We start from the raw sequence: 25,474 nt of genomic DNA on the forward strand, positions 1-25,474 counted from the left end.
GTTCTTATGGTCCCACAGCTATTTCTGACCAGACCTTGCAAGATAATAGAAACTGATTTCACTAAGGCACTTCTGGGCTGAACATCTGAAGGCAAGCCACGTGTCTGTTAGTTACCTGCAACTTGTTTATTCAGTTTAGTCTTCTGAAATTTGAAAACATTGAAAAATGTATCTGATGATTACAAAGGTAGTGATCTGTGGCATCCCTGCACTGCCTGGTGGAGAACCGTACTGCCACATTAGTGTTGATGTAGGTGGGTATGTTTACTCAATGTTGCATGGCTCTGAAAGGCATTAGCAGCTTGGGCACCCTGCCGTGGTTAACATAGTTACGCTGAGCTACCTGGTCTCCTACAACTCAGGAGCATTTGCACAAGACTCAGCTGTGAAATGGTCACAAAGTGCTGCTTTCTTCACCCGTGCACACAGGCGTGCACACAGCTTCTGTCTCTGGCAGCCTACCCATGCTTTCACAAGGTTTACTTGCACTTTTCAGTTTATACAGTGTGTAAAGCAGGGAAAGCAACGTGGAAAGCAATTTATTCATTTCCTGCTATAGCTTGCTCCAGCTCGCACACGGGGATATTGCGGATGGGGTAACTTTATCTACATGCTGGCTATCATGTCAGATATATTAACATGAGTGGTCAACAGTCTAGTAACTGCTGTCTTCCAAAAATATTCAATATGACGTAGGAACCTACAAAAACTAGTGCTCTCTAGACATACTGGGTGATGAGCTGTAAGACTGCTGAGACAGTCCTCTATGCAGATGGTTGCATTTTTCTACAGTTTCTTATGCTTGTATCATAGGGATTAATTTCCCAGGTTCTCCTTCAGTCTGTTTTCATGACTTAGAGGATGATGGGATTGGGATTGGTTTTGGTATTGTGCTTATCTTCTTGTTTGTGATTCTCCTTCTCTGAGGGAAAAGTCTTCACCCATGAAGAACAAAGGAACTTCAGCATAACATATGGGATTAAATCAGAGGTTTATTGTCTCTACTGCCTGTGCATTTCATAGCAATTTAAAGCTATAAAATCTGTATTGTACAAAGCACAGTGATACACAATGCCAACTAGAATGCAGAGGTGGTTTACTGGGGTTCTTACACTGCCACCAACCAACACAGGTTCTGTCCTGTAAAACTGGAAACAACAGCTTGACCTCTGCCTGACTTAAATTGGTTCCTACCACCTTTTCCAGATCAAAAAACTGGTTGCTAGGATCTTTCATTGGAAGAATTACTTTGCAGATTAGATAGCTCAACTGGAGCACTTAAACATGATGTTGGATCTCCGTGGACAGGTCCTGAGAGCATGCCCCTCAGAAAGGTTTGTCTGCCTGGGCTCAGGGTCAACAGAGAGACAGCACAGCTGCGGGAGCCCCCTTCTCCTGGTGCCCCGGGAAGAGGCTCCCAGGCAGGGCTAGGGGGAGGACAACCCAAGTGGGGCTGGCCCCTGCCGATAGGAGCTGCTTTTCAGCCACAGCTTTGCTGCTTGGCTTCTGCCTCATCCACTGCTCCCACCACACTGCAGCTTCACCGTAGGCTCTGCTGATCCAGACTCAGATCTCAATCTATGGGGGACTTCTCACCTTGACACAAGCCCATCCCAAGGGAGGTGCCCGATGCCCGGGGCTAGGGCTGCCCCAGGCCCCATGGCTGCCCTGCTCCTGGCCGAATGGTGGGATGGGCCCTGGATGTCCATGGGGAGCCCCCACCGCTCCCACTCCCTGGTCCTCACAGCGTCTGACACTCCAATGTAGGCTGCTTGCCTTTTACATTACATTTTTTACCATATTAAGAGGTTTTTGGCAGCTGTAGTGGTTCAAGTAGAAAGGAATTGGTCCCCTGAGAGGGATGTGTAATGATTTGCTTTGGACAGAGGAAGGGGAATTCATTTTTAATTGAATAATACGAGAAAAAAGCCTTACATGTGCTAATTTGTTGGATTCAAATGTATTTAGACTGGGTTATAGGGATGTTTTGACATTAGGTAATTAGGGTAATTAGAGAAGACAGTTCTAAGATTGGACTATTTTGACACTAAAGATTTTGATAGGGGTAAGGTCACTGTGACACTAAGATCATGCAAGTGATATAAATTTAAAGGAACTGTGCTTACCCAATGAAACAAACAACTTGAAAAGTAATTTCCTATATGACACCAAAGATATCTTTAAAAATACATAAATGAAATAACTTGGCATTTTTCAAAGGCATCTTTGAAGAATGGATCTTTGGAGACATCTCCCAAATCACGTCTTTAAACTTCTATAGATGACCTTACCTGCTATGCAAAGACTGTGAGTATGAAACACATTAAAAAAAATGTAAGAATAAAATAAACACTTTTATAAGAGTTTGTCTCTGATTATAGTTATATAAGGATATTATTTTTTCTCCCCTATTTCTGCAGGGGTAAATCTGAAGCTGTCTGCGAACATTTTAATATGCCTGGTTAGAAACAAAATTAGCAAAAGTAACAATCAACAACTTGACCTGTCTTATCTCAGTCTCTTGTCATGCTAAATAATGATTCAAAATTCAAATATCAATTTTGCCCATCCTTCAGACGTACCTGAGAGATCTTCCTGTATTGACACAACAATTAAACAGTATTTATTTTGCTTTCAAATATTTCATGAATAGAGCCTGGTTTTATAGGCTATTCTAAGGCTGAAAAATATTCTGTAAAATCTGCAAAATCCTTCAACATTTTTGCCACTCTGTATTGAAGCTATGGATTTATGAACAGAGGGCTTGATATACTGTTTTTTAAATGAGCCACGTCTTCGATATATGCCAAATCAGAAACATATATTCTCATATTAAAAATGGTAAAGGAACTGTCACAAGGAGAATGGGTAAGTGCTAAAAAAAGGCAACACTGAGTACTGCTATATTGTCTTCAATATTGAAATAAGACAGTGTGATTGCTAACAAGGAGCTAAATCAGAGAAGTTGAAGAGTTTACAGATTTTGCAGAATACCTTTCAGGTTAGAAAAGGTTCACAGAAGTGGACTCGGTTCGTGAAACTTTTAAAACTGTATTAGCTCCTGTTTAGCTATGGCTACCGATACACCACAAAACCACACACGTAACTAGACTAACCTGTAGTTACACCCATGTTACACTACGCATGAAATACTACAGCTGCCTGAAGTTCCTTCCAATTAAACACCACTTCTACTTTAAAATTGCTAGATTTCATGCACTTTTATCTCCTGTCAGCTCTTTCAGGAAACAAAACTCCTTTTAATTACTACACATTTCTAGAGTACAATATAATGACTACTCCATCTCCTTAAGAACATCAGCACTATAAACCCAGGTTTTCAACAAAATCCACAAAGTTTATTGAAAACTTTCAAACAGAAGAGCTGTTTGTTAACAAATGTTCTCTTTAAAAATGCAACATCTCATAGGCAAACTCCCTTCTTTATAAAAATTTGCCCAAATTTCTCCATTCCTTCTCTCTTTATGCTAATACTGTTTTTAATCACTTGCAGCTTTGCTTACATAATTCTTATCCTGAAAGAAAACATTTAGCCATTCAGCTAATCAGATTGGCTAGCAGAGGTTTCACTTGTTTTGCTATTGATAACTATTATTTTTAAATCTCAGATAATGAAAAGCCACCTATCCACGAAAGAAGGAAATCAGTTAAAAACAAAAAAACAAAGGAGTCAGTACATGCATGTACGTGACTTGGGCAAGAGGGGAGAATTTTCTCTAGACTGCCTGGAGCTAGATGGCTATCTTGTATATGATATTGATTAAAACATTCTTCTCTCGTGCTTTTCTTTTTTGATCCTTCAAATATATATGCACCTACCTTTGGATATAGGTGACTCTTCTCTCCCTATTTTTTCAGCCCATCTTATAGCTGATATATGTTTTTGGCCTTTCACGAATGCTTTTTTACTAGGTGAGGGAATCATCATTTTCACCAACTCAGTTTCTACTGGCTCCTAAAGAACTAGGCCTTACAGGGATGATGGTAAATAAACAGGAACAACTGGGCAACTCTGAGTGAGCTTGTTCTTAGACTCAGCCATCAATCAGAAGCACAGCAGTGATTTAGCAGTCACCTAGGAAAAAAGCAGAAATATTTGCCCAATTTTTTTTGAACGAAACCTGTCTCCTCCGGTTCTGAGAGGCATCTGTAGGCACGCTGTCACCAATTTGGCCATTACCAGAGCTTCAGGACTAGCTCCCAAGCCCTAATATACACTTTCTAGGAGGGAGTCCCCAGACAAATTCCCAAATGACCTACTACATACAGTGGAACTGCACTTCTCCACTGGATGGATCCACCACCCTCCACAGGGTAACGGAAGGGTCCATAATGAAGCAGCTGAGTGCCGCTGATAAATTATCTCTAGGGTAACAAAGTACTGGGTTTGTATTTTATTAGGTGGTGAGCAGAAGAAGGATAACATCTGGATTCACAGTCCATCAGGCTGAATCTGCCAAGTGTTCGATTCAAGTTACAGTGTATTTGAACAACGCCATAACAGTTAAATGTATTCCCATGGCACAGCCCCTAATGCAATTTGGAAAATGAAATAGCAATAGTGCAATGGTGTTCACCTTTGACATGAAAAGCGTGATGAAGAAAAAAAGACTATCTGAGAGACAGCATATAGTCAACAGCTGTTTGAGAAAGCAAACCAGTGAGCAGCGGAGATGTCTGGGCTAGAAAAAGCTTAAAACCCTGATCAATGTGCTGCAACAACAACACAAGTGACCCGTACTTGCAAAGCCAACCCTTCATTTCATAGCACCATTCACAGCTTCAAGTTAATGGACATGCGGGAGTACTGGCCACATTAACTGAAATAACAGCATTAACTAGTTCCATGCATCATACAGTTACTAAGACGGAGGCTGGCTGTTGAAAATACAAACTCCCGCATTGCATGCTTCCATACGCAATCTGCAGAAGGAGTTCTAACACAATGCGCAAACGCTTCTGGGCAACAAGGCAGATTCTCGACTAAGGTAGTAGCAGGTAAGCACCCTTGCTTGAGAGAAGCCTCACCTTATGTATCCTAATCCAGCTGGGGCAGGATTCCAGGCCATTGGGGGGCAGCAGGGCTGACAGAGAGGTGCAAGCTTGGAAAACAAAGTGCTTCGTGAAACCAATGCACCCTGAGTGTGCTTGCCTGTATTACACAGTCAGAATGAAAAACAGGTACCTTAGCGCTCCCAGTTCCATGGGCTTTTCTTAATGATGGTGTTGATGAACAAGGCACATAGATGGCCTTAGCTCTAATTTAAGAGTTGTGCATGCAGATAATTGATGTGACTCTGATGTAATATGAAACCTTCAGAGATTGCCTTATAGCTTGCATGAAAGAAAAGAACTTTATAAAAATAAGTACATGTTATTTATAACCCATTTTATTTATAGCCCATTTTATTTTGGAACAAGCATATCATTTTTGAAAAAAAAAAAAGAAAAGTAAAGAAATAGAAAAAATACTAAGACACGAGATTTTTTCTTCACACATTTTTGGGATGAGTACAGCTTCCCATTCTGTTGACCTTGATTACCGCCTCTTCCAGGTCCTGCTCACTTCTATTTCACCTGAACTAGTGCTTCCACCAGTTATCTTTCAGCCAATCTTTGGCTCCCAGGACAGTTTCTGGAGCCCGCATTCAGCATGTCGTCTAAGAATGGCTGTGTCTCAGAAGAGATTCTCCCCTTGCTGCCATGATGAAAACCATGATTTTCACCCCCAAAAAAATGGACCAACACAATAATGGTCTCTGTGGATGTGGGAGTTAGCTCCAGCTTTCCTATATTTGTCCTGTAAAGTGAAAGTTAGACAGTATTTTAACAAGCTTTATTTCACAAATTAACGTTTGCCTGCTGTTTCAGTGGAACTTCAAGTTCTGTAGTCACATGCTTTTGACAACAATATGTAAGAAGCATGACTATGATGACAAGGTTAATTCAAGAAAGTAAATAGCACTCAGTAGCAACAGACAGCAGAGAGGTGATTTTGCGCCATTCCTCTGTACAGTGTATGCCCAGGGGTATCCTTCTGTTGACCACCTTCTACCTATATGCACAAAAACCTGACAACATGTTTCTGTTTTATTCGAGGGGCAAACACATAGAGACTGACAGAGATTTTATCACGTCTCTGAGGCTTCATATCCAAAGGTGTTCATTGACAGTATCAGTTTCAGATATTGCAATCATCTCCAAGCTCCTCCACATGCTTCTGCCCTTATAGAGGAGACCCATAGTCAAGTTTATTCTCCTTCATTCCTTTCAGGAGAGCAAATAAAAGTTTCCCTTGTTCAAGAGTCAAGAGGACAGACACATGTCCTACTTTGCCTTGCTCAAACTCCCAGTGGACTCGGGAGTATGTAGTGGAGAAGGCTGGACACATGCATTATAAAGAGTGTGGAATATTTGAATTACCATCAAATAAACACTCTGGCACCCACATACAGCTGCACTTGCAGCTCCTCTATGCATGACACACACGACATGATCAGAGAGCTCAAAACATACTTCTGTTGAGTATCTGTCTCGGGCACTTCTTCTCTCCAAGTCACATGAGGGTGTACAAAAGCAAACTGATATTCAGGAGGCACAGGATGGAAGCTGTGATTGTGACCCCCCTCTTTACCAGGAAGGACTGCAGCATGGTGAGGCAGAATCATTTCTGACCTCTCAAAATGGTGTACTAAGGGGGCAAACCATCTTAACTCCCTTCAACCACGCTTCTCCACTATTTGAACTGCCTTGAAGACACCTGGCACACATCCCACCACTTTTTAAGCAATGCAGGACACAGAATGTGTGGACGGGACACATGCAGCCCTTGGGCCATTTTGCAGTCACAAAGAACTGATACAAAATTAAGCAATCAGCTCCAATTAGACTTTTTCTAACAACTTTTGAATGTCACTCCACTAAACAGTAGTGTTTTAGCAAAAAACAGAAACAATGAAAAATAATCACAAAGGTTTAAAAGGCGTTGACCTATATTCAAACGAGAAACATCAGGTATGAGAAGTAGAAAGCATCTCTTTCTGCCTCCCTCAGACACACACGCACACCTGCTTTGCTGTTGCTGACAGCAGATAGCTGCGGGGCTCTTCCTGAGAGACATCCTGCATACCACAAAATAGCTGTAGAATATGAACTGTGACCCCCTTCAGCTTTGATAGACTTGTCATTTAGCTCAAGCTTTTCCATCCATCATGGACACTCTTTCAAATGTTTAACTTTTTTATACGAACATCCCTTGAGGGAATTTCATTGCATCTCTGACACTGGTTTAATTGCTGTCAGGTGGAAATAGTGAGTTTTTACATGTGATTAGTCCTATTTGTAACCACCTAATTTCATTGAACGCATCTGGTTGCTTCTTACTTGTATTAAAAGAGTATGATTTCCTGACATGATTGTAAAATGAATCTCACTTTGGAGTTTCCTCACCCCCAGGTGTGCAGAGAAGACCCAGGATAGCAGTTTTAAAGAAATGATTTACTTTTGTGTCAAGGAGAGAAACTGTGTAACTTTTAGATTGCTCCTGTCATAATAAGCAATTCAAGCAATAAAAGCTCTTTCTGTTCTCTCATGGTTTAGTATGACAGCCAAGAGAACTACTAAAATAAAACCAACTATTGCTTGAGGCAGTTCCTGAAGTGGACCTGATCTGAGACTTGAAGGGATATGGTGTTCTTTTCAATCTTCAGATAACACAAATTTATCAACTACCAAACACAGCTGCCCTGCAGCATCTCCAACATAGTCAAAAAACCTAACAACTTAGAAATCTCGTCAAATGAAAACTAACACTTAACTCCTATGCATCATCCCCTGGTAAATGGGGTAAATGCTATGCAGCATCCCCTATGCATCATCATCTGGTAAAAAATTCAGATCAAAGTGGTCAGATCAAATTGTGTAAACTTCAGGAAAAAAAATCTGAAATTCTGACTATTAACCCCAAGGGAACTTTCAGCTTTTATGGGGGTTTTCCAACCATCATTGGAAAACAAAAGGAAGAAAAGCATTGCCTGGGAAGGTATATAGTCCACCACTGGATACACATATATGACTGACAGGGGTAGTTTTAAGATAGGAGATGGCAATCTAGGGAATTTATTGCAGCTGATGGATAACATTTTGAAGCCCCAGCTAGCCTATAGGAAGAAGATCTGTGCTCCTTGATAATGCTTGACACCTCTTTGAGGTTGTCAAGAGAGCCTTTGGGCCAGGTTTCCTAGAGGGTTCTTGGTGCCACTGATATAGAAAAAAGAGCACATTCAAGAGGTGGTGAATGCAGGAGCAAGAACAACTCTCAGCTCTTTGGTCTGCATCCACAGGATGGAAGTATCTTGCATCCAGATCCAACTTCTTTTCTCCCTCATGAAAAGGTAGAGAAGGGCAGTGATTAGAGAAGCTCTCAGCTCCATGCTGAGCTACATGCAAAAATAGGAAGACACATCCAAACATTCCCTTTATTCTTTGCAGGAAAGACAAGGCTGCGTTGGTTCAGGGCTTTTTTTCCTTTAGGGGAGAAAGAGTTTTGCACCATGAAAGGAAACACATACCACAGCCCAAGAACCCCAGCTTTAGGGCAATGATAAGGTTGAAACACTAAGCTCTCACAAGTCAGGAAATACCAAGCAGATGACACGTGGCCTTCTGCACTATACAGATCCCCTTTGACCAGCAGTATGACAAGACCAGGGAATAGACCCTTTTCCTCATCTCTTCCTGTCATAGTGAATTGATAGCTCCGATTCTTTACAAAAGGTAGACTAGGTTATAAAAAAAAAAAACCAAAACCCATAACAAACAGCCAAACACCCAAACCAGGAAAGTCTATACAAAGTAGTCAGCTTGGATATTATGCAAAGGATGCAAAGAACCAAGCTGCGGCCACAACTGCCTGATGAACTCCACTATTTGTATACCCTCCATTATTTGTGTTCAGCCTTGTCTGTAAGCAGGTGTCATTCAAGACACACTCTCATTTTATCATTAAACTTGCTAACAATGGTAGACCAAGAGAGCCAACCAAGAATGAGACCCTTTTGCCCAAAACATGGTACAAACCCAAAGAGCCTACAGTCTATAAATAGGCAAGACTTGTAAATACTGGGGAAAAAGATGTACTAAGGAAAGAAGATCAACTGTACGGAGGAGAAAGTTGGAGCAAAATCTGCAGAGGCCAGAGACAGCCCAGTCAAAACCATGAGTCACAAAGGATGTCAGCTTCAAGCTCTTCTGGGCTTGCTCCTACCAGCAGGGTTTCTGCTAGCCCTTTTCTTTGGTTTTACCTCAATACTACATGTATTGTGAATCTGTGATTATCTCACCAGTTACTCCATCAAATCAGCCGTGCTGTGTCTGCTGTGCTTCTGTGGGTTTGTCATCAGCCACCCAGGTGCATAAAGCAATCTCTCTCAGCAATATTCAAGCCATTTCATCTTGGTGTCAGATCTGGCTTTGCCAGCTAGTAGGAAACACTCTGACTCTCTCATTGCCTTGCATCTCTCCTAGCCTTGTGTCTAGGGAATGTAAAACTCTGACACTTCAGAAGAGCAGCACTGCAAACCCATTTTGCACTGGAGAAAATTACTGCACTAGGTGCAGACAAATAGATATTGCAACTCTGCTTTTTGCCATTTTTCCTTCAGAAAGAAATCAATTATCAGCACATGAATATTGCCTTGGAATTTTATTGCAAACTAATGGAAGTCCATCACCAAGCAATGACAGAACTTTTGCTCTGGGAGTCATTCAGCACCTGGAAAGGGGAAACTTAAACAGAAGAGCAATTTACCAAATGAACACTTCTTTCAAAAAATCTTTCCCTTTCTCTCAGAAATGTAATTTATGGAACCTTTCAAGGAGGAAACAAGATGGAAAGATAAAACCTCCTGTACAAAGTTCAGATTTGCAACTAAATCCACTTAGGCTGAAATCCATCAAAAATTTGACGTGCTTGAAAACTGCCTTCCCAGGAGGATGCAGTCTGAAACATAATCCCATTAAATACAGTGTGGAAAATAAGTTGTCCACTTTGTTTTGTCTTGCTCACCAGAATTCCTGTAATAGATGCTGCAGAAAGAAGCGTTATGGATACATGCAATGAAATGAACAGGCCGTATGCTTTCTGCAGGCTGAACCCCTCCCAGTGTCCCACAGTCAAGAGAGCGTATATGTAAGGCCATACTTCCCCTCTTGTCCACACCAACCTGCTCTGAACTCTCACCAGTGCTAACGATTAATTAATGTCAAGGCAAGCCATGTCATTAAAGACGCTTCTTTTTACAGAGCTGTGTTTTACCTTCCAATAGTTTCTGTTGAGATTTGTTTCCACAAGAGACTTTTCCCATTTGAGGGCTCATCTGATGGGCAAGTGCTGAAAAATGAAGGTCCCCAGTTTCCTCCCTGCTCCCCTCCAGACTTAAGCAGCCCTGTAGAGAAACAAGGGATTCCCCGGCTCCCCGCGCTTCCCAGAGGGGACAGGGCAGACCGTGCTGCTCTTGCGCTCCCTCCCGTGGTGGATCCCTAAAGCGTCGCAGAAGAAGACAGGCGACCTCCCTGTCCCTGAGGATGCTGCGCAAGTGATGCCCACCGGGCTGTATTTGCAACGGAATGGGCAGGAGGAGAAATGGAGAAAGATCTGTATAGACCCCCTCTCTACTTCTTATCTTACGTCCCTGAAGTCTTTGATGGTTCCCTCCTAAAAGTAAGCCATCCTACAGAGCAGAGACAATTTACTAAACAAATAACAAATAAACATACCGTCAAGTCAGAGGCTTCTTTAGTTTCTTTCTTGCCATCTTTTTCATTCCTGTACCCTCTTGTGGGGGACAAAGGTGTCTTTAGAATTTGTGCTATAGTCCAATACAACATAGCATACTTGGGACCAGGTTTCACTTATTTGATTTCATTTATTTGACAGCAATTTTTACTTTAAAAAGTGACATTTGCTATAGTGATTTTACACTCCAACAGGCACATTAGTCCAGATGATGGCTACTCTCTGGCCTTGAGCAGTGCTATACAGCACTACTGGCACAAAAAGGTGGCTCACAGGGACCACAGCACTTGACAAATGTAATCTTGCAGAGTCTGGGTCAGCTTCACTGGCACCCCTTTGGCTGCACTAAGTGCCATCAATGTGGATGCTAGAGTGAATGAGAACTGATTAAAAAGACTGTGATTAAATGCATGAAATAATTCTTCACCTACGCAGATGGACATGAAGACAAATACATTAACTGGGGCAACTGAATCAGAGACAGTTTGGAAGCCACATTAATGTGTCCTTACGATACCTCCTCTGACAGTAATTCTCCTTTTAAGACCATTATGTTCACCTTGTGGTCCCAGATAGGAATCCAGTGTTTGGATACCTATATTAAGGAACCCAGTGTTTGGATACCTATATTAAGTCAGGATGAACACAAGCGCGCTGCAGCCAGCATGGCGCACACGTACCAGTCTCACTGAGGTTCTCACATTTTAATCTCACTACCTTTCTGATATGCTGCCAACGCCATACTTCCACCCTGTATTCTCCAAAAAGGGGTCCCAGACCGTAAGCTCTACCATTAGCAGAAAGATGCCACTGTAAAGAGCTGCACCTAGCAAAGGAAAAGGTTTGGGAGTCAGCTCTCTAGATTGCATGATCTAGATCCCAGGCAGATAACACTCTCCGTGCTGTGTGATACTTTAGGACGTGTGGTCTGGTTTAACAGCGCTTCTGTTCACGTAGTCATGTTATGGTTAAAACATGGTTAAATGGTTTGTGCATCCACCAAAATGTGACTCTCCCTTCTCCCCCCTCCTTCAAAGTAGTAATGAGACTCAATGGCAGACTTTTACTCAGACTAAACTCCACCACTCCTCCGCTTGACTTTAGATAAGAGCAAGAAAAAGATAATAGAACTGAGTCATTGCTTTCCCTCCCCGACATCCATGCATGCCCGCAATCTGCAGGTTTTCTCTGTACTGCAGCTTGCTGCACGGACCATAGTGAGTCCATCCTGATTACCATTAAAATGATTCTTCATCTGACATTACTTTCATTTCCAAAAATGCACAGGCCTCTCCTGAGCATTTACACTGCTTATTCACTGGCAGTATCTTGCTTTCATACTGAACAAAGAATATTGATAAATGTATGACAAATCGATTCCAAACAAAAGACTGTGAGTACTTTATGGCAGCAACTGTATCCTAAAAATCTGTAAAATACATGCATGCAGCAATGGCATAAATAAAGAGCATTCCAGAGCAATGGAATTTTTCTTTGTTTTCATGTAAGTACTCTTTAGGTGCTCTAGGACAGAGTCTCAAAGATTTATAGCATATGTATGACAGCTAATTTGTATACAGTTTAAAAATGAACACCTAAAAGACAGGAAAGTATACTATTACATCCTCAAAACAAATTTATGGTAACAGAAAAGAAAAAAAGATCTTTACTCAGTGACTCAGAAGATGACAGAACAAGCAGCCTAAAGTAAATGAAGAAAAAAAGCTAGTTTTTGGATAGGTATGAGGTAAACATTCTTCAGCGAGTTTTCTAGTGGCACAGTGAGCAAGTCAGGGAGAGAGCTGGACAGGATCGCCTTCAGGAAATATTTTCTCTTTCCGTCCCGACAAGAATTCTAGGATGTATTCTCTATTAGCCTGGAGTCTCAGTAGCTGATGAAATACTTAGTGGTCATTTTTAAAAGCTAATAAATTAGGGGGAAAAATTCACTGAAGGGCAGTTACTAACTCATCAAGGCAATTTCTTTTGTGAGTAGTGGCTATAACTTCAGCTTGTGGGACTGACTCCACACAAATTTACTTCACAGGTTCTGTGGTAAGACAGGACAATACATTAACTTTGCTTGTTTGAAGACCATTCATAATTTGGTAAAGTCATATTAAGAAACACTCTGATACTGTTACCACACCAATCTAAATACCAGTCCACATGCTTCTGGGTAGCTTTCACTTCCCCGTAACCAGGAGTTTGCATCCTTTTATCCCATGCACACCATTGCACTACACCAATGGCTGTAATTCAGACCAATTCCCTATGTAGGTGGGGCAAATAGGCAAAGACTGAAAAACCGCAGGAAAAAATGAAGTTATTTATGCTATACCTGTTCTTCTCTTTGCCTATGGCCACTTTCTTGCTACAGCTTAAGTTATCCCTCCTTTTCCTTCGACATAAATTACTCTGCATAATATCAGCATATTGTAAACTGTAAGTTTTTTCCTGAAGCACGTCCCCTTTTCAGGCGCACAGCCAGTGTTGCACTGGGAAGTGCTTTATCTACCACTGTAGATAAATATGAAGGCAGTGATTATCAATTAATAACCAGAAGTGGATAGAGAAATGTCAACAGAAGCATATCCCGTGAGATTACACAGGGCCATTGAGACCAAACTGATTGGCATCACCAGAATTTTCTTGTAGAAGACAGTAGAGGGGCAGAGGAGGGGAGGCCAGTATTCACACAGTCAAAAACTATTTTGACTATATTATTTCTGAAGAAAGCATTCAAATTTTTCACTGTGAAATGACCTTCATTGTGAATCTTTCATCTGAACTTTTTTTTAATCTACCTCAAAACACAATATTGAATAACCCAAAAAAATTAAGAAGCATTTGGGTTTTGATCCCAAAGAAAACATAAAATGTTTGGAAATCCCCGAGTGCTTTGCAAAATGTAACCTCCATTCACTCTGCAGCTTTCCCAAGAACGTACGAATTTGTTCAGATAAAAAAACGCCACTCCTGAACCAAACGCAGACCTTCATTTGCTGTTCAAAAATAGGTCTTTGATCCCAACTCCTTCTTACTCAGTTTTTAATTTTCAGGCGCCTCTGCACTTCCTGGTCTCAGGCCTGACAGGAAATGGAAGTACCAAAATACCGTGAAAATGGCTGCGCCTGTGGTGAGGCTGGTCTGGCTGAAGAAATGGAAACACTACCAAAGTCCTGAGTGAGCCAGATCTTGAAAAGATTCGTAACCTTATTTCCAAACCAACATGGTTCAGATAGGCTTTGGAGAGGAGCTAAACCCTTGGAGGCTTCTGAAAATGAACCAAGCCACGAGGTTTGCCAACTGTCAAGGAATACATATGGCTGTTCCTCGAGGTATTTAGTGGGCAATGGGGGATGGACCAAAGCATCACAACTGGCCAAAATCTGCATGATCTACTTCTTTTTGTTTCCCTCTCCACCCATATTCACTTCTACTCTTTGCTTCTAGTTTTAATATCTTATGGGTGTGCAGTCAACCTGCCACCTCCGTTATATCTTTCACATTATAAGGTAGAGTTTATGTTGGCTGCATGCAGAAAAGCTACTTCTAACCCCTGATCAAAAGCTTTGCTGACTCTTTCAACAATAACCCCCACAGGTTTTGTTTTTGTTTCTTTAGTGTGAAGTGTCTCGAGAGTTTATTGCAAGGAAGCATTGTTGAAAGTGTTTTATTTTCAGAGCTGATGTACCCTTGGTTGTACCAATGCCCATTTGCAGTAACAATGCTGTTAGGATCTGGAGCCACTTACAGTTTTATTTATGGTCTTGGGTTTTGAGTCACAATTAGAGTAACTTTTCCAAATGTTTGGGTTTGCAGGCGCCATACAAATGGGTCCTTAACTTGGAAAGCTTTGATTGTGTTTAGCTTCTCTTTACTAAACTACCTTAGTGGTCCATCTTATATTGGTGAGTGTTGTGGAAGCTATCCAGCACATTAAATGCTATTGAATACTCACAAAGCATGTGCCAAGGGAGAAAAAGAAAACAATTGTTCCCTGAAATACTCAGCCTCTGATGAAAGGAACTTTTAACAAGCAGAGGTGTTCATTTCAAGAAGCGATTTCAAGCAAACTTTCTTCCTTTGTAAGATCTAAGATCAATATTGTATTGAGAAGGACACATGGTTCAGTGAGGCTTTGAAAGAATAAAATTAAATAGTTTGTGGTATGTTCTAAGTCATCAAGATTTTAAAATAAGAAACACTTGTGTCCTATTGTTTGTACAAGCACATGCACACACACCCCACCACAACTGAGATAAAAGCTAAGCTGATGGTTCCAAAAACACAGCATAAACAATGCCAAAGTAAGTGCGGTGATAAGTGCAATGATCTTAAACTCACTTATTCGAGGAACAAAATGAGCTTTCTTCAAAACATTGTGTTTCAAAATAAACGTACCTATATCCTCAAGATATGACTATTCCCCTAATACAATATGCCAACAAGGCTCAGCTCTCCTCGGTTTCATACATCCAAAAAGAATGAGTGTATCTCATGGAACAGAATAAAACTACAAAAATGTTCCAACAATGTGTTACATGAGTTGCAGACTATTACCTGCCTTTCATAAACAAGGTAAAAGGACAAGACTACTTAAGATATTTTCTGGAAAGTAAGAATGTTTTACATTAGTATTTGACACAAGAGGAGGAAAAACCAGGAGCAGCCAAATTGGCTACAGTCCCTCCAGATCTCATGGTTTCTTATGAAAAAGAACTCTTCTTAGCCTACCTTCCCAGAATGAAAGCCATTGTTCTGTTGCCAATGTTTGTTTATTTGAAATAACAATAAATAGAATACTAAATAACGTTCTCCTCGCCCATGCATCCCTGTGGCTCAGTCAGCAATTCAGAATTGGAATATTGTTTCCCCTCACTTTGTCTATTATTGCAATACGCTCCTACTCAGAAGACACGGGAGCAACTATAGCAAAGAGTATTTTTTGACCACAAGAGGCCAAGATTGCTACAAATTCAAAGTAGCTTTGGGCTATCTCTAATCCACAAGAAACTCCTGGCCCCTGGTGCACATCCTGGCTCCCCAATAAAGATTCAAGTGTGCATCAGCCCACCCCTCTTGTTCCTCCTCTACCCTGGCACACAGACAGGGACCCAAGTGAGTTCTGGCTGGGTCCACAGTTTGGGCGGAGAGTGACATGTTAAAAGACTCATACACTCAGTTTCGATGGAGCCATGAGGACCACAGGACCAGACTCTAGACTGCCTCATGCATCTCAATTACCTGATGACTATTCTGATGCATCCACCTGCCAGAAATTGTCCTGATGGCTATTTCCAAGGCTGTAGGAAGCCATACTCTCATCAGCCTCTGCAGACCTGTAGTCACATATCACTGAAACAATCAGAAATCTCCTGGAGGTGTTATTTGTGTGAAACCTATGTAATTTCTTGCTTTTGGACTATTGCAAGTCTTCCAACATTCCAAAAATCACATATTCACCTGAACAATAGACATGGGTGGTTGTTGTATTTCTGCCCAAGGGAAATGCAAAAATATTATTCCAAATTAAACGGGGATACAGCTCTGTAAAGTACTGAAAGTCTTCTCGGAAAGTAATACCAGCTCTGCTTCTGCAGCTAGCAAGGACATAAAGTTAAAACATCCCAGAAATCTGTTTAGACAGATGAAAAACATAAAGACAGATGCTGATACTCCCCTCCCTGCCTGGCCATCATACAGTTTGTCGCTTAGAACCCAGAGCTGTTCAACATCCATGCAAGGAAAAAAACTGCTGATACATGTAGTCATCTTTTGGAAAATGAGTTTTCCAAAAGTTGCTTTTGCTAGAGAGAGCTTTAACTTTATTATCACATGGTTGCTAAGATTCATCTTATGGCAGATTTACGACTGCGGTTAAGGAGACTGTGCCCCTGATATTGCCACCACCTGACAAGCTGCATGTGCCCATGACAGTGTGATACCATCAGGGGTGTGTGCACTCGCCCTGTAATCGTCCCGCAGCTTTCATGAAACTCAGATCCACAGTGAAACATGCTCTGTCCCTGTGGACTCTGGTTATTTATAAAAATGTCATAGAATCATAGATTGGTTTAGGTGTCAGTCTTTCTTTGTTATTCTTCCAACCACAAATAAAAAGAAAATCTTCATCTGATGTGTAGAAAAGAAAGGTTGTTCTCTGTCATCGCATACTGGCACAGCTGGTGAAAAAAACCCATATATTTTCTTGGTCTTTCTACACAGCCCGGGTTTGTTTTTCCTTATAATTATGCAGATACTCTCCATGAATATTTGAGAAAGGTACATGTGGTAAGAGGTTATACAGTCCGTGAACTATAAGCAAAATGAGTAAAGAATGAGTAAATGCAGGATTAAAGAATGATTTAGTGCTGTGGTATTTGTTGGTAATAGCATTTCTCTTTTTTTTTTGTTTAAATAGGGAAGTACACAAATAGTAGAAATAAACCTGCCTCATTCAAAGTTTAGTCTTGTGGGAAGATGTAAAAAGTATGTGTGCATGAGTGTGTCTGTGTGTTGTTTTCTTCCTACAGGTGTCTGACAGTTCATTACCCATTTAATGGAAAGATTTCTAGTGTAGTCTAGTATTCGTATGGGCTAGCCATCTCTGTAAGAAGAGCACAGGCAGCAGAAAAAACTAGCATGGGCTCACTACGTACAGTCCCCTACTAACAAGGCTAGCTACCCTTACCAAAATGTTCAATTCAGTCCGAAAGCTTAAAGTCTCCAAATCCATTACCTTTTTGGTAGCAGAAGGTGGGGATTCTGCTTTTCTGATCATGGTTCATAAAGATGCACATTACTATAAGGTAGAGAAACGAACAATACACACTCTGGATGGGTGAAAAGAAGGAACAGAGGGACTTCTCTCAGCTAACAGTGAAGTCAAATACATCTGCATGTGTCTATGCCATTTAATTTTTAAAGAGTCTGCCCAAGTGCCGTTGGCCAGATTTTTCTTCCCTTTTGTGAAGCAGGCAACCACTCACTGAATGACAGTTACATTCAGCAATGATTTATATACATCTATATATGTTGGCTTTGGCATCATTTGAGTCACGTATCATTTAAAGATGATCTACCAGTCACAATCTTATTTTACTTTGGACAAATTAAGTTTTCGTAGCATTTCCAGTTTACTTCAATGCTAATATTTAGAACTTTTTTATGTACAGAAAAAAGACTATAACATGTAATCTCTTGTAAATTCCATTTACACACTTGTGAAAGTGAACTTGGAATTAAATGGCAATGTTAACCTGTTAACTAGAATAATATATATCCCCTGACAGTCTAAGGGTGCTTCAAATGAGGTTCTTAAAAAGTGAAAGATGAGAATCACTTGACTTTATCTGTCCCTCACTTCCAAATGCCACACACTAAAAAATTCAAGGAGCAAACTCATTTCTTTAAGGTTTTCAATTAGCAGCTTCTAATCTACAGATAATTTCCAAATAGCTAGATGAGTGGGCAAAACTTTTTCTGAAGAATTTCAGGTATGAACAGCTCAGCCGTCCCCCACCACTGTTTCTCCTTGAGCTGTCCCTATCCCCCCCTACTCAAAAAAGGGAAAAAAAAAAAAAAGAAAAAAAAAAGAAAAAGAAAGAAAGGAAAAAAACCCAACTCTCAGTATTTTACAGAAATTTTTATGAAAGACTGAGACAAAAATAGGGTCTATTTCACTTTGCAACTGCCTGTAACTTTAGCATAATAAACTCTAAAGGGCACAGCCCTCACCAAAACACTTAAAAACAGCTTGAAAGGGGTACTCGCTGCCCGTTATGTTTACCCAAGCACTTGTTTAAAAACACATTTAAGGAAAATGTTTTTATTTCTACAGATTGCATTAATTATAGCTTTGCAAACACTGCAAGCTCTACAAGAAGACTGAACTGAGCTATTAGCTGCAAACCTCAGGTCTTGGCTAGAGAAGTGGTTATGGCTTATTTAGCAAGCCTAATGAATTGGCTCACCCATCTCTACGCAGAGTTCCATGTTTAGCATCATGGAGCCCGGAATAGCCAAAGAGGCTCGTTTCACGTCGCTTTATAATTAAAAATAAAGTAAAACCGGTCAACTCAAGGCGGTCCAAAAGCAGACCTCACTGCAGCATTATTCCTCCTCGGGCAAATAAAAGCATTAACGCGGGCATTAACACTGTCCCGAAGCTCTGCGGAGACCCGCAGTAAACTTCCACTTCGCTGCCACGGGCCCTCCTCTCTCCCTGGAAAAAACGCGAAGGGGCGGCGGTGCCGGCTGCTGCCCACAAGCCGCGGCGGAGCTCCCCACCTCGGCTGGAGGCTCCATCCTCCGCCCGAAGCGGGGAGCAGCCCCCGGCCCGGCAGCTTGCGGGGCTGGGGGCGGCCGCACGCCGCCCGGGGGGGAGCGCATCACCCCGCTCAGGTGCGCTCTGCTCCCCCCACCATCACCACCACCCCGGGGGGACCGACCCGCCGGGAGCCCGACGCTCATCGCCCAGCGGCGGGGCGGCCTTACCGTGAGGGCGGAGAGCTTCTGGGCCGGCACGGCGGGGAGCAGCTCCGGCAGCAGCAGCAGCAGCGGCACCCACATCCTGAGGCGGCGGCGGCGGGCACGCAGCGGCTCCGGGAAGCGGAGGAGGGGGACTCTCCTTGGGATGTCGCACCCCCCCTCCGACGCCTGCTTTGGCTCCTTTTCAATCGCTCCCGCTGGGAGGTCCCAGTTTAGGTCCTCTTATTTGTCTTTTTCCCCACCCCACCCCTTGAAATTTGGGGACGGGACTGTAGCGGAGAGGCGGCAGTTTCCCCCTCTCTCCGTAACCCTCCCTCGCTCCCGGAGAGTCAGCCCCGGCTCGGAGATGCTCCCCAGCCTCTCCTCTCCCGGCGCCCTCCCGCCGCGCAGGCACTGCCGGGGGGATCCGCCGGACCCCGCCGCCTCCGCCGGGGCGCCGCGCTTCCCTCCGCCTCGGACGGGCTGCTGCCTAGCCCTGGGGGTCTCTTGCTTTCCCCCCCCCCGCCCCAGCCTCGTCTACCCTGTTGCAGGGGAAGCGGGAGGGAAAGATTGGGACGGAGGGAGGACCCTCCCACACCACCCCTCCGGTGTCCGCCGCCGGCGGGGGGCCGCGGGAAGGCACTGCCGCGGCTGCGGAGGCTGGCGGTGTGGGACCTCACCGAGCTGCTCTTCCCCTTTTCCTCTTATCCTCCCCCCTCCCCAGCCCGGCCTCCGCTTTCTCCTCCCAGACCCACAGATCCTCGCCGATTAACCCTCCCCGGTGCTCCTGGGGGCACGCCGGCTTGCTCCCCCCCCGGGGCTCATTTCCCTCCCCCACTCCCGCCCCCCTCTCCTGCTGAATCAACACGTACAAATACCGGCAACCCCTGGCGGGGACGGGGGTGGTGAAAGGCACCCCGACCCCCGATCCGGTGCAGCCCGACCCCCGCCCGGTGCGCTCCGACCCTCTCCCGGTGCTCCCCGACCCCGTCCCCGCCGCCCGCTCGGTGCGCCCCGCCGCCCGCTGGGCACCGCACGGGGCGGGGAACAAGGGCCGAGGCAGCCACATTTCTGGAGGGGGCAAAAGCCGGGCAGCAGCGCCCTGTGGGGAGGAGGGGGGCGGCAGTCGGGGGTCGCTGGGGGCCGCTAGGCCCTGTGTCACGGCGGCGAGCGGGCACTGCTTGCCCGGAGCGGAGCATCCCGGGGAGATGCGGGTGGCTGCGGGGCTGCAGCTGGGCGTGCGGTAAATGCCAGGCGAAACCTCCCTTCCAACAGTTCTATGCTTTTCTCGCTTATCCTTTAGGAGACAAATAGAGGCATTTTATTATTTCCTTACTGTGAAGAGACAGAGGATCTCCTACACCCATCTGCCTGAAAGAAACCTTTTTACTGCAATTTGGTCAATGGAGGAGTCCCCCGCTCCTCCCCTGAGACCAGGGGCTCGCTGCCAGCCTCCAGAGATCCTCACGGCTCAGTGGTGCTGCCAGGGAGTCAGAAGCCATCAGCTTTATTGGTAGGGTGTGTGCATTTGTGGGAGAGGACCCACGCGTGAAAGTGCTTTAGGGAGGCTGCAAAGTGGCACCCTCCCAGCACGCAAGTGACAATTTCCCCAAGCGTCCAGATCTGACCTTGCAGGCTTGTCACATCCTGGCAGTCACACACTGCGTCAGCCAGGGCTCGCTCTCCAGAGCGAACATCCTATGATGTTCAAGGCATGCAGCCAACAAACTAGTCACAGCTTCTCCAGGTCTCAACTGAGCACCCAGAGTGCCCCCTTTTTAAGAAGTTTGGTTTTAAAACAACTCAATTGTCGACACAAAGTATGTGAATGCATGTGTGTGTGCATGGCCCATAATATCTCCTGGGCTTTTTAAATAGGGAAAAAGAAAAGAAAGCTATGATATGGCATTGCCTGGGTGAGGGCATGTTTGGGACCCTTCTCTTTGGGACCACACAGACCTCCATCAGTCTCAAACTAGCAGCGTCTCCCACAGCTATAGCAGATTGCCATTTGCAGCACAGGACATTTTGCCAGCATGGGCTTCACAGCCCTTTCCTCTCAGCTGGAAGGTGGTGAAACCTGGCAGTGTTGATGTCTCTGTCTTGTGATTCCAGCCTCTTTCGTAACTCAAAGTTATTCTCCACATGTACCTAGTCCCATTTTCCCCTCATCAGACCTCTCATTCCCATTGCCTTTGTCAATGCAGTCAGTCTCACTTCTCCAGAATTCATCTTCTCAGTTCCTCTTCCTTCACCACCAGTCCATCCCAGTCTGTCCCCCAGTTTGGGGCTGGGCCTCCTTCATCACCAAGTAGCCCTACAGCCCCATGCCCGCTTTCTGTTCTGCCACACTCTGTAGCTTGCTAAGCGCACAGCCCCTTCGCCTTCAGCCCAGTGTCCTGTGCACTGCCATCGTGCAGCTGGGAAAAGGTGAATCACGGCAGACAGTCCTTTTGCTCTGTTTATCTGTCAGGACCCACAAAACAGCACAGCAGTTTGGGATTTGACACTGCAGGAAAAAAAATCCATGCTCAGACTAGACGAGAAATTTATCTAATAAAAACAAGCTGCAGGTTTTTTGAGGGTTTATAACTTAGTCAAATTTGAGTGGATTTCCACAGAGTTGGCAGTAGCCAAAAGGCCAAAACTCTGCAAAAAGGAAAGTCTAGAGTCCAGAAACTGGTGGCATTATGGTTTTAAAATAAAGATGCCATGCCAAAATATACACTATTATTTTGTCTACTGTCATTTCCCCAGCTTTTTTTCTCAAAAGAAACTTGACTATGCTGCTTAAAATTTCTTCTTCCCTTTCTTTGCCCCCCATCCTAGAAGATAATTCAGCCTAAAGTAAATATTTTTAAAGGAAAATGTGAGACCAAGTGATAAAAAACTGGCAAGGTTCAAGCAACTGAAAATAATGTTCTATAATGTAAAAGACAGAGTGATTTTAACAGGCAGAGCTACCAGCCACCACCGTGGTGGTAAGAAACCTACCTGCCTCCAAGAACTTCCAGTCTGATTAGATAAGGGATATAAAACGGGAAAAAAATGTTTTTCTTACTATAGCTGGGGAAGGACTCTGAGAGAGTCACATCAGTATTCCTTACAGGTGTTGATCTCCCATTTAAAAAAGATACATTTCCAGAAGGACTTGTGGGTCCATTCACAACAATACATTGTGAGTGTCCCCTCTGCATAGATGCCACTGAAGGAAAATTTTGGTTTACATTACTTGCTGCAGCTTGTCAGTGGTGGGTTTATCCTGGGAACAGCCCTCAGCCCCCACGGCCAGACATGTTTTGGGTCATATACTGGGATCAATTTTGGCCTAGCTGTTGCCTTCCGCCAGGACTGTGGCCAGTCTTGATCTGTGCTACATTAGGAATTGTACCCAAGTTTTCTGAGGTCCTACGCTTCTGCTTTCAGAATGAGACCTATGTTTTCTCCCCTTCCCCCAAGTCTTTCTAGAACTGTTGTAGAAAGCAATTCACGTTGCTTAGATGAGCGAGCCTCATGGAGCAATCCTGTATAGTCTAACAGCAGTGGATCCAAATATACAGGAAATACTCAGGGGAATTTACTAGAGCATGAATGCTTTCTTTTCATGATTTTAATCAGGTCAGAAAAAGAAAAAGGGAATTATCTCTCTGCTATAGAATTGTGCAGTCTGCTTTAAAATCCTGTGGACAGTTGACCATCCTCCAATAAATTCAAGATGATTGTTCCAATAAGGATCTTGGAAATTCTAACTGTGAGAAAGGAAGAATTATCTGTCTCTTAACTATCAAGGCTACAGAAAGTAAATCCTCTTAGGTTTCAATGCAGTACTGTAACGGCAGGGATGGACTGCTAGATCCAAGCCAGGTTACTTGGCTGGGGTATGTAAGCGTTCAGGATTCTGCTTCTCATAGCAGGATCAGGTGTTGCTTGGCAGAGGTTAATGCAATTCTTAGAAAGAGATTCTTTTCCTCGTATGGGTTGCTGGCACCCTCTTTTAAAGAATTGCCCTGCGCTCCTACCTGCTTTTCAAGTTTGCTGTTTCTCAAGCAGCAAATGAATTCTTCAGCCTTGTTTGAGGTAGATGAAACACTTGATTAATTTTTAAAGTTTGAAAAGATAATGTGAAATAATATTAAAAGTTAAGCAAGCAGCTCCTGTAATACCTAGAGAACATACAGGGACTTACAGACATGCAGACAAGTAGAGAACAGTTATTTCTATGCTGTGTGGCTATGGCCTACCTTCCTCTCCCAGGGTTCTACATTACTGAGCAACATGAAGTCCTGGTTGGTGACAGAGATCGATTGGGCCTGTAGGAAATAATAACAAAAAAAAAATTAATATTTTTACTTGTAAAGCATTGTCACTTAGCTTCTTATAAAAAAACGAACTAAATCAAAACTAAATTACAGCAATGGCAAGTCTCCCATGGCTTGAATGTGAATATGAATAGAATGAAAAGCTCACAAACAGCAATCCGAGACTCCAGCCATAGGAGTAATGTGGTATCATTAAACTCCATTCACACATTTTCATACTTGATATGGGTAATATCCAATATATATCATATATTTAGTTTAAAAGAATAATAAAATCTTGTGCTGTCTTACTTCTTTGTGTTTGCTGTGAGTAGTAGGGAAGATGGAGTTCCAGAGATAAGTAGGAGGCTGTGAGACGTCTTAATCAAAACGTTAAAATGACTCATTCATGCAATTAATTTTTTTAAGTAGAAAATGGTCTTTGTAAACTTCTTCAATGCGCAGTTTGTTTTAGCACAGCTATGAGCGAGCAGCTGAAGAGTGAGCTGTGCTCTGTGCCACATGAAAAGTGGGGTGGAATCTTTAAATGTGTTTATGGGACACAGGGGCCGAAATTCTGATTTTTGACAGCTACACAAGTGAGCCAAACCCTCATCCTGAAACACCCAAGGCCCACACAATATTTGATCATGAAAAATAAGTTATCAAGCCAGCCTTTTAGAAAGGGAACACAATGCAGAGGTAAAGTCAAAATTGTGGAGGAACAGGGCGTGCGTGACTGGCTGTCCCTGGGAAACACAGATAGCTTTGAAAAGCGTCATCCCTCAGTTAGACACTCCAGTTTCAGCATGTTGCTTTTTTCATGATTAGAGCTTGCCGTGAGGAGTTTTATCACACTTTAGTGAGCAGTCAGGATAAGGAAGAAGACTTAATCCTTCGGGGCAACAACAACAACAACAACAACAGCAGCAAAAAACCCTGCTCTGCGGCTGGTGGGGTGAGAGCAGAGCAGCGCTGGTACCTGTCCCATCTGTCAGAGACAAGCTTCTGCCATGCTCTCCCCACCCTGCGCCAGCAGACTCTTCAGACTTCTCAGAAGGAGGTTGCTTGCTGCAACGCAGAGAGGCATCACTGCTGACTCGCTCACCGTACGCTAAATCACGCTCCTGGGTCACCACAGCTCTGAGGCCAGAGGTGCTTCTCTTCTGCCCAAGTGTAGAACTTGGGACGGTTTGGTTTGGAGCAAGAGCAAACCCCAAAAAAACAGCCGCTTCCTGAGTTAAAGGAGCACCTGGGATGGCAAGAAGGCTGTACGTACCGGTAGAAGGAATAAAGAAAAAGAGAGAAAAAAAAAAGCCTTTTGGAAATGTTGCTGTCAAATTCAGTCTGCTGCCTGATCCTCTGGAAACAACCACGGGATTCTGCACGATTCTTGAAGCCTTGGAAAAAAACCATTATGTGGAGAATGTCAGTGGGAGGAGCTCTGTCTGGGGAGGGATAAATTCATGCCCAATGCTTCTAACTAGATTTACACCAACCGTGAAAATCATACAGGAAAACAGCTATTACATGAAGTGAAATACTGTCTGTAAAATGCTTTTTGGAGTGCTAGTGGAGTAGCTGAAGTGACGTAGGATGCAGGAGAAAATCAGAACACAAAATAACACCAGAAGGTGTAAGTCATAAAATAGCTTTGAAATCATTAGGCACAAAAATGGAATGTGTTTATCCCATATTATTATTATTCCCTTTCCTTGGCCAGACTTATTTTGCTGTCACTACCTGTTTGCTGTATGGCTCATCATCCTCCGAAGGAAGTTTGTTCATGCTTGCAAATAAAAGGAGAAAACAGGTTGAATGTGAAGAAGCAGGAAGACTTCCTATCGGGAAGATCCTGGGCAACTGTCAGAGATGTGCTACTTCA

The 25,474-nt window shown here is 43.4% G+C and overlaps 1 protein-coding gene across 3 annotated transcripts in view; it reads right to left on the minus strand.

Moving 5' to 3' along the window:
* The window catches only part of SMOC2 (SPARC related modular calcium binding 2), a 148,533-nt gene extending 128,526 nt beyond the window's left edge, over positions 1-20,007 (minus strand). The window contains exon 1 of one of the 3 annotated variants that reach the window (XM_074580205.1): positions 19,319-19,964. In XM_074580205.1, coding sequence (XP_074436306.1) covers positions 19,319-19,393 — 75 coding nt within the window. In that variant the 5' untranslated portion in view covers positions 19,394-19,964. Of the gene's footprint in view, positions 1-19,318 lie in introns of all 3 variants that reach the window. The other 2 variants (XM_074580202.1, XM_074580207.1) reach the window with 2 other exon arrangements.
* Between the last annotated feature and the right edge of the window lie 5,467 nt (positions 20,008-25,474).

The sequence above is a fragment of the Larus michahellis genome, chromosome 3 (genome assembly GCF_964199755.1).
Source record: "Larus michahellis chromosome 3, bLarMic1.1, whole genome shotgun sequence".
Lineage (NCBI taxonomy): Eukaryota > Metazoa > Chordata > Aves > Charadriiformes > Laridae > Larus > Larus michahellis.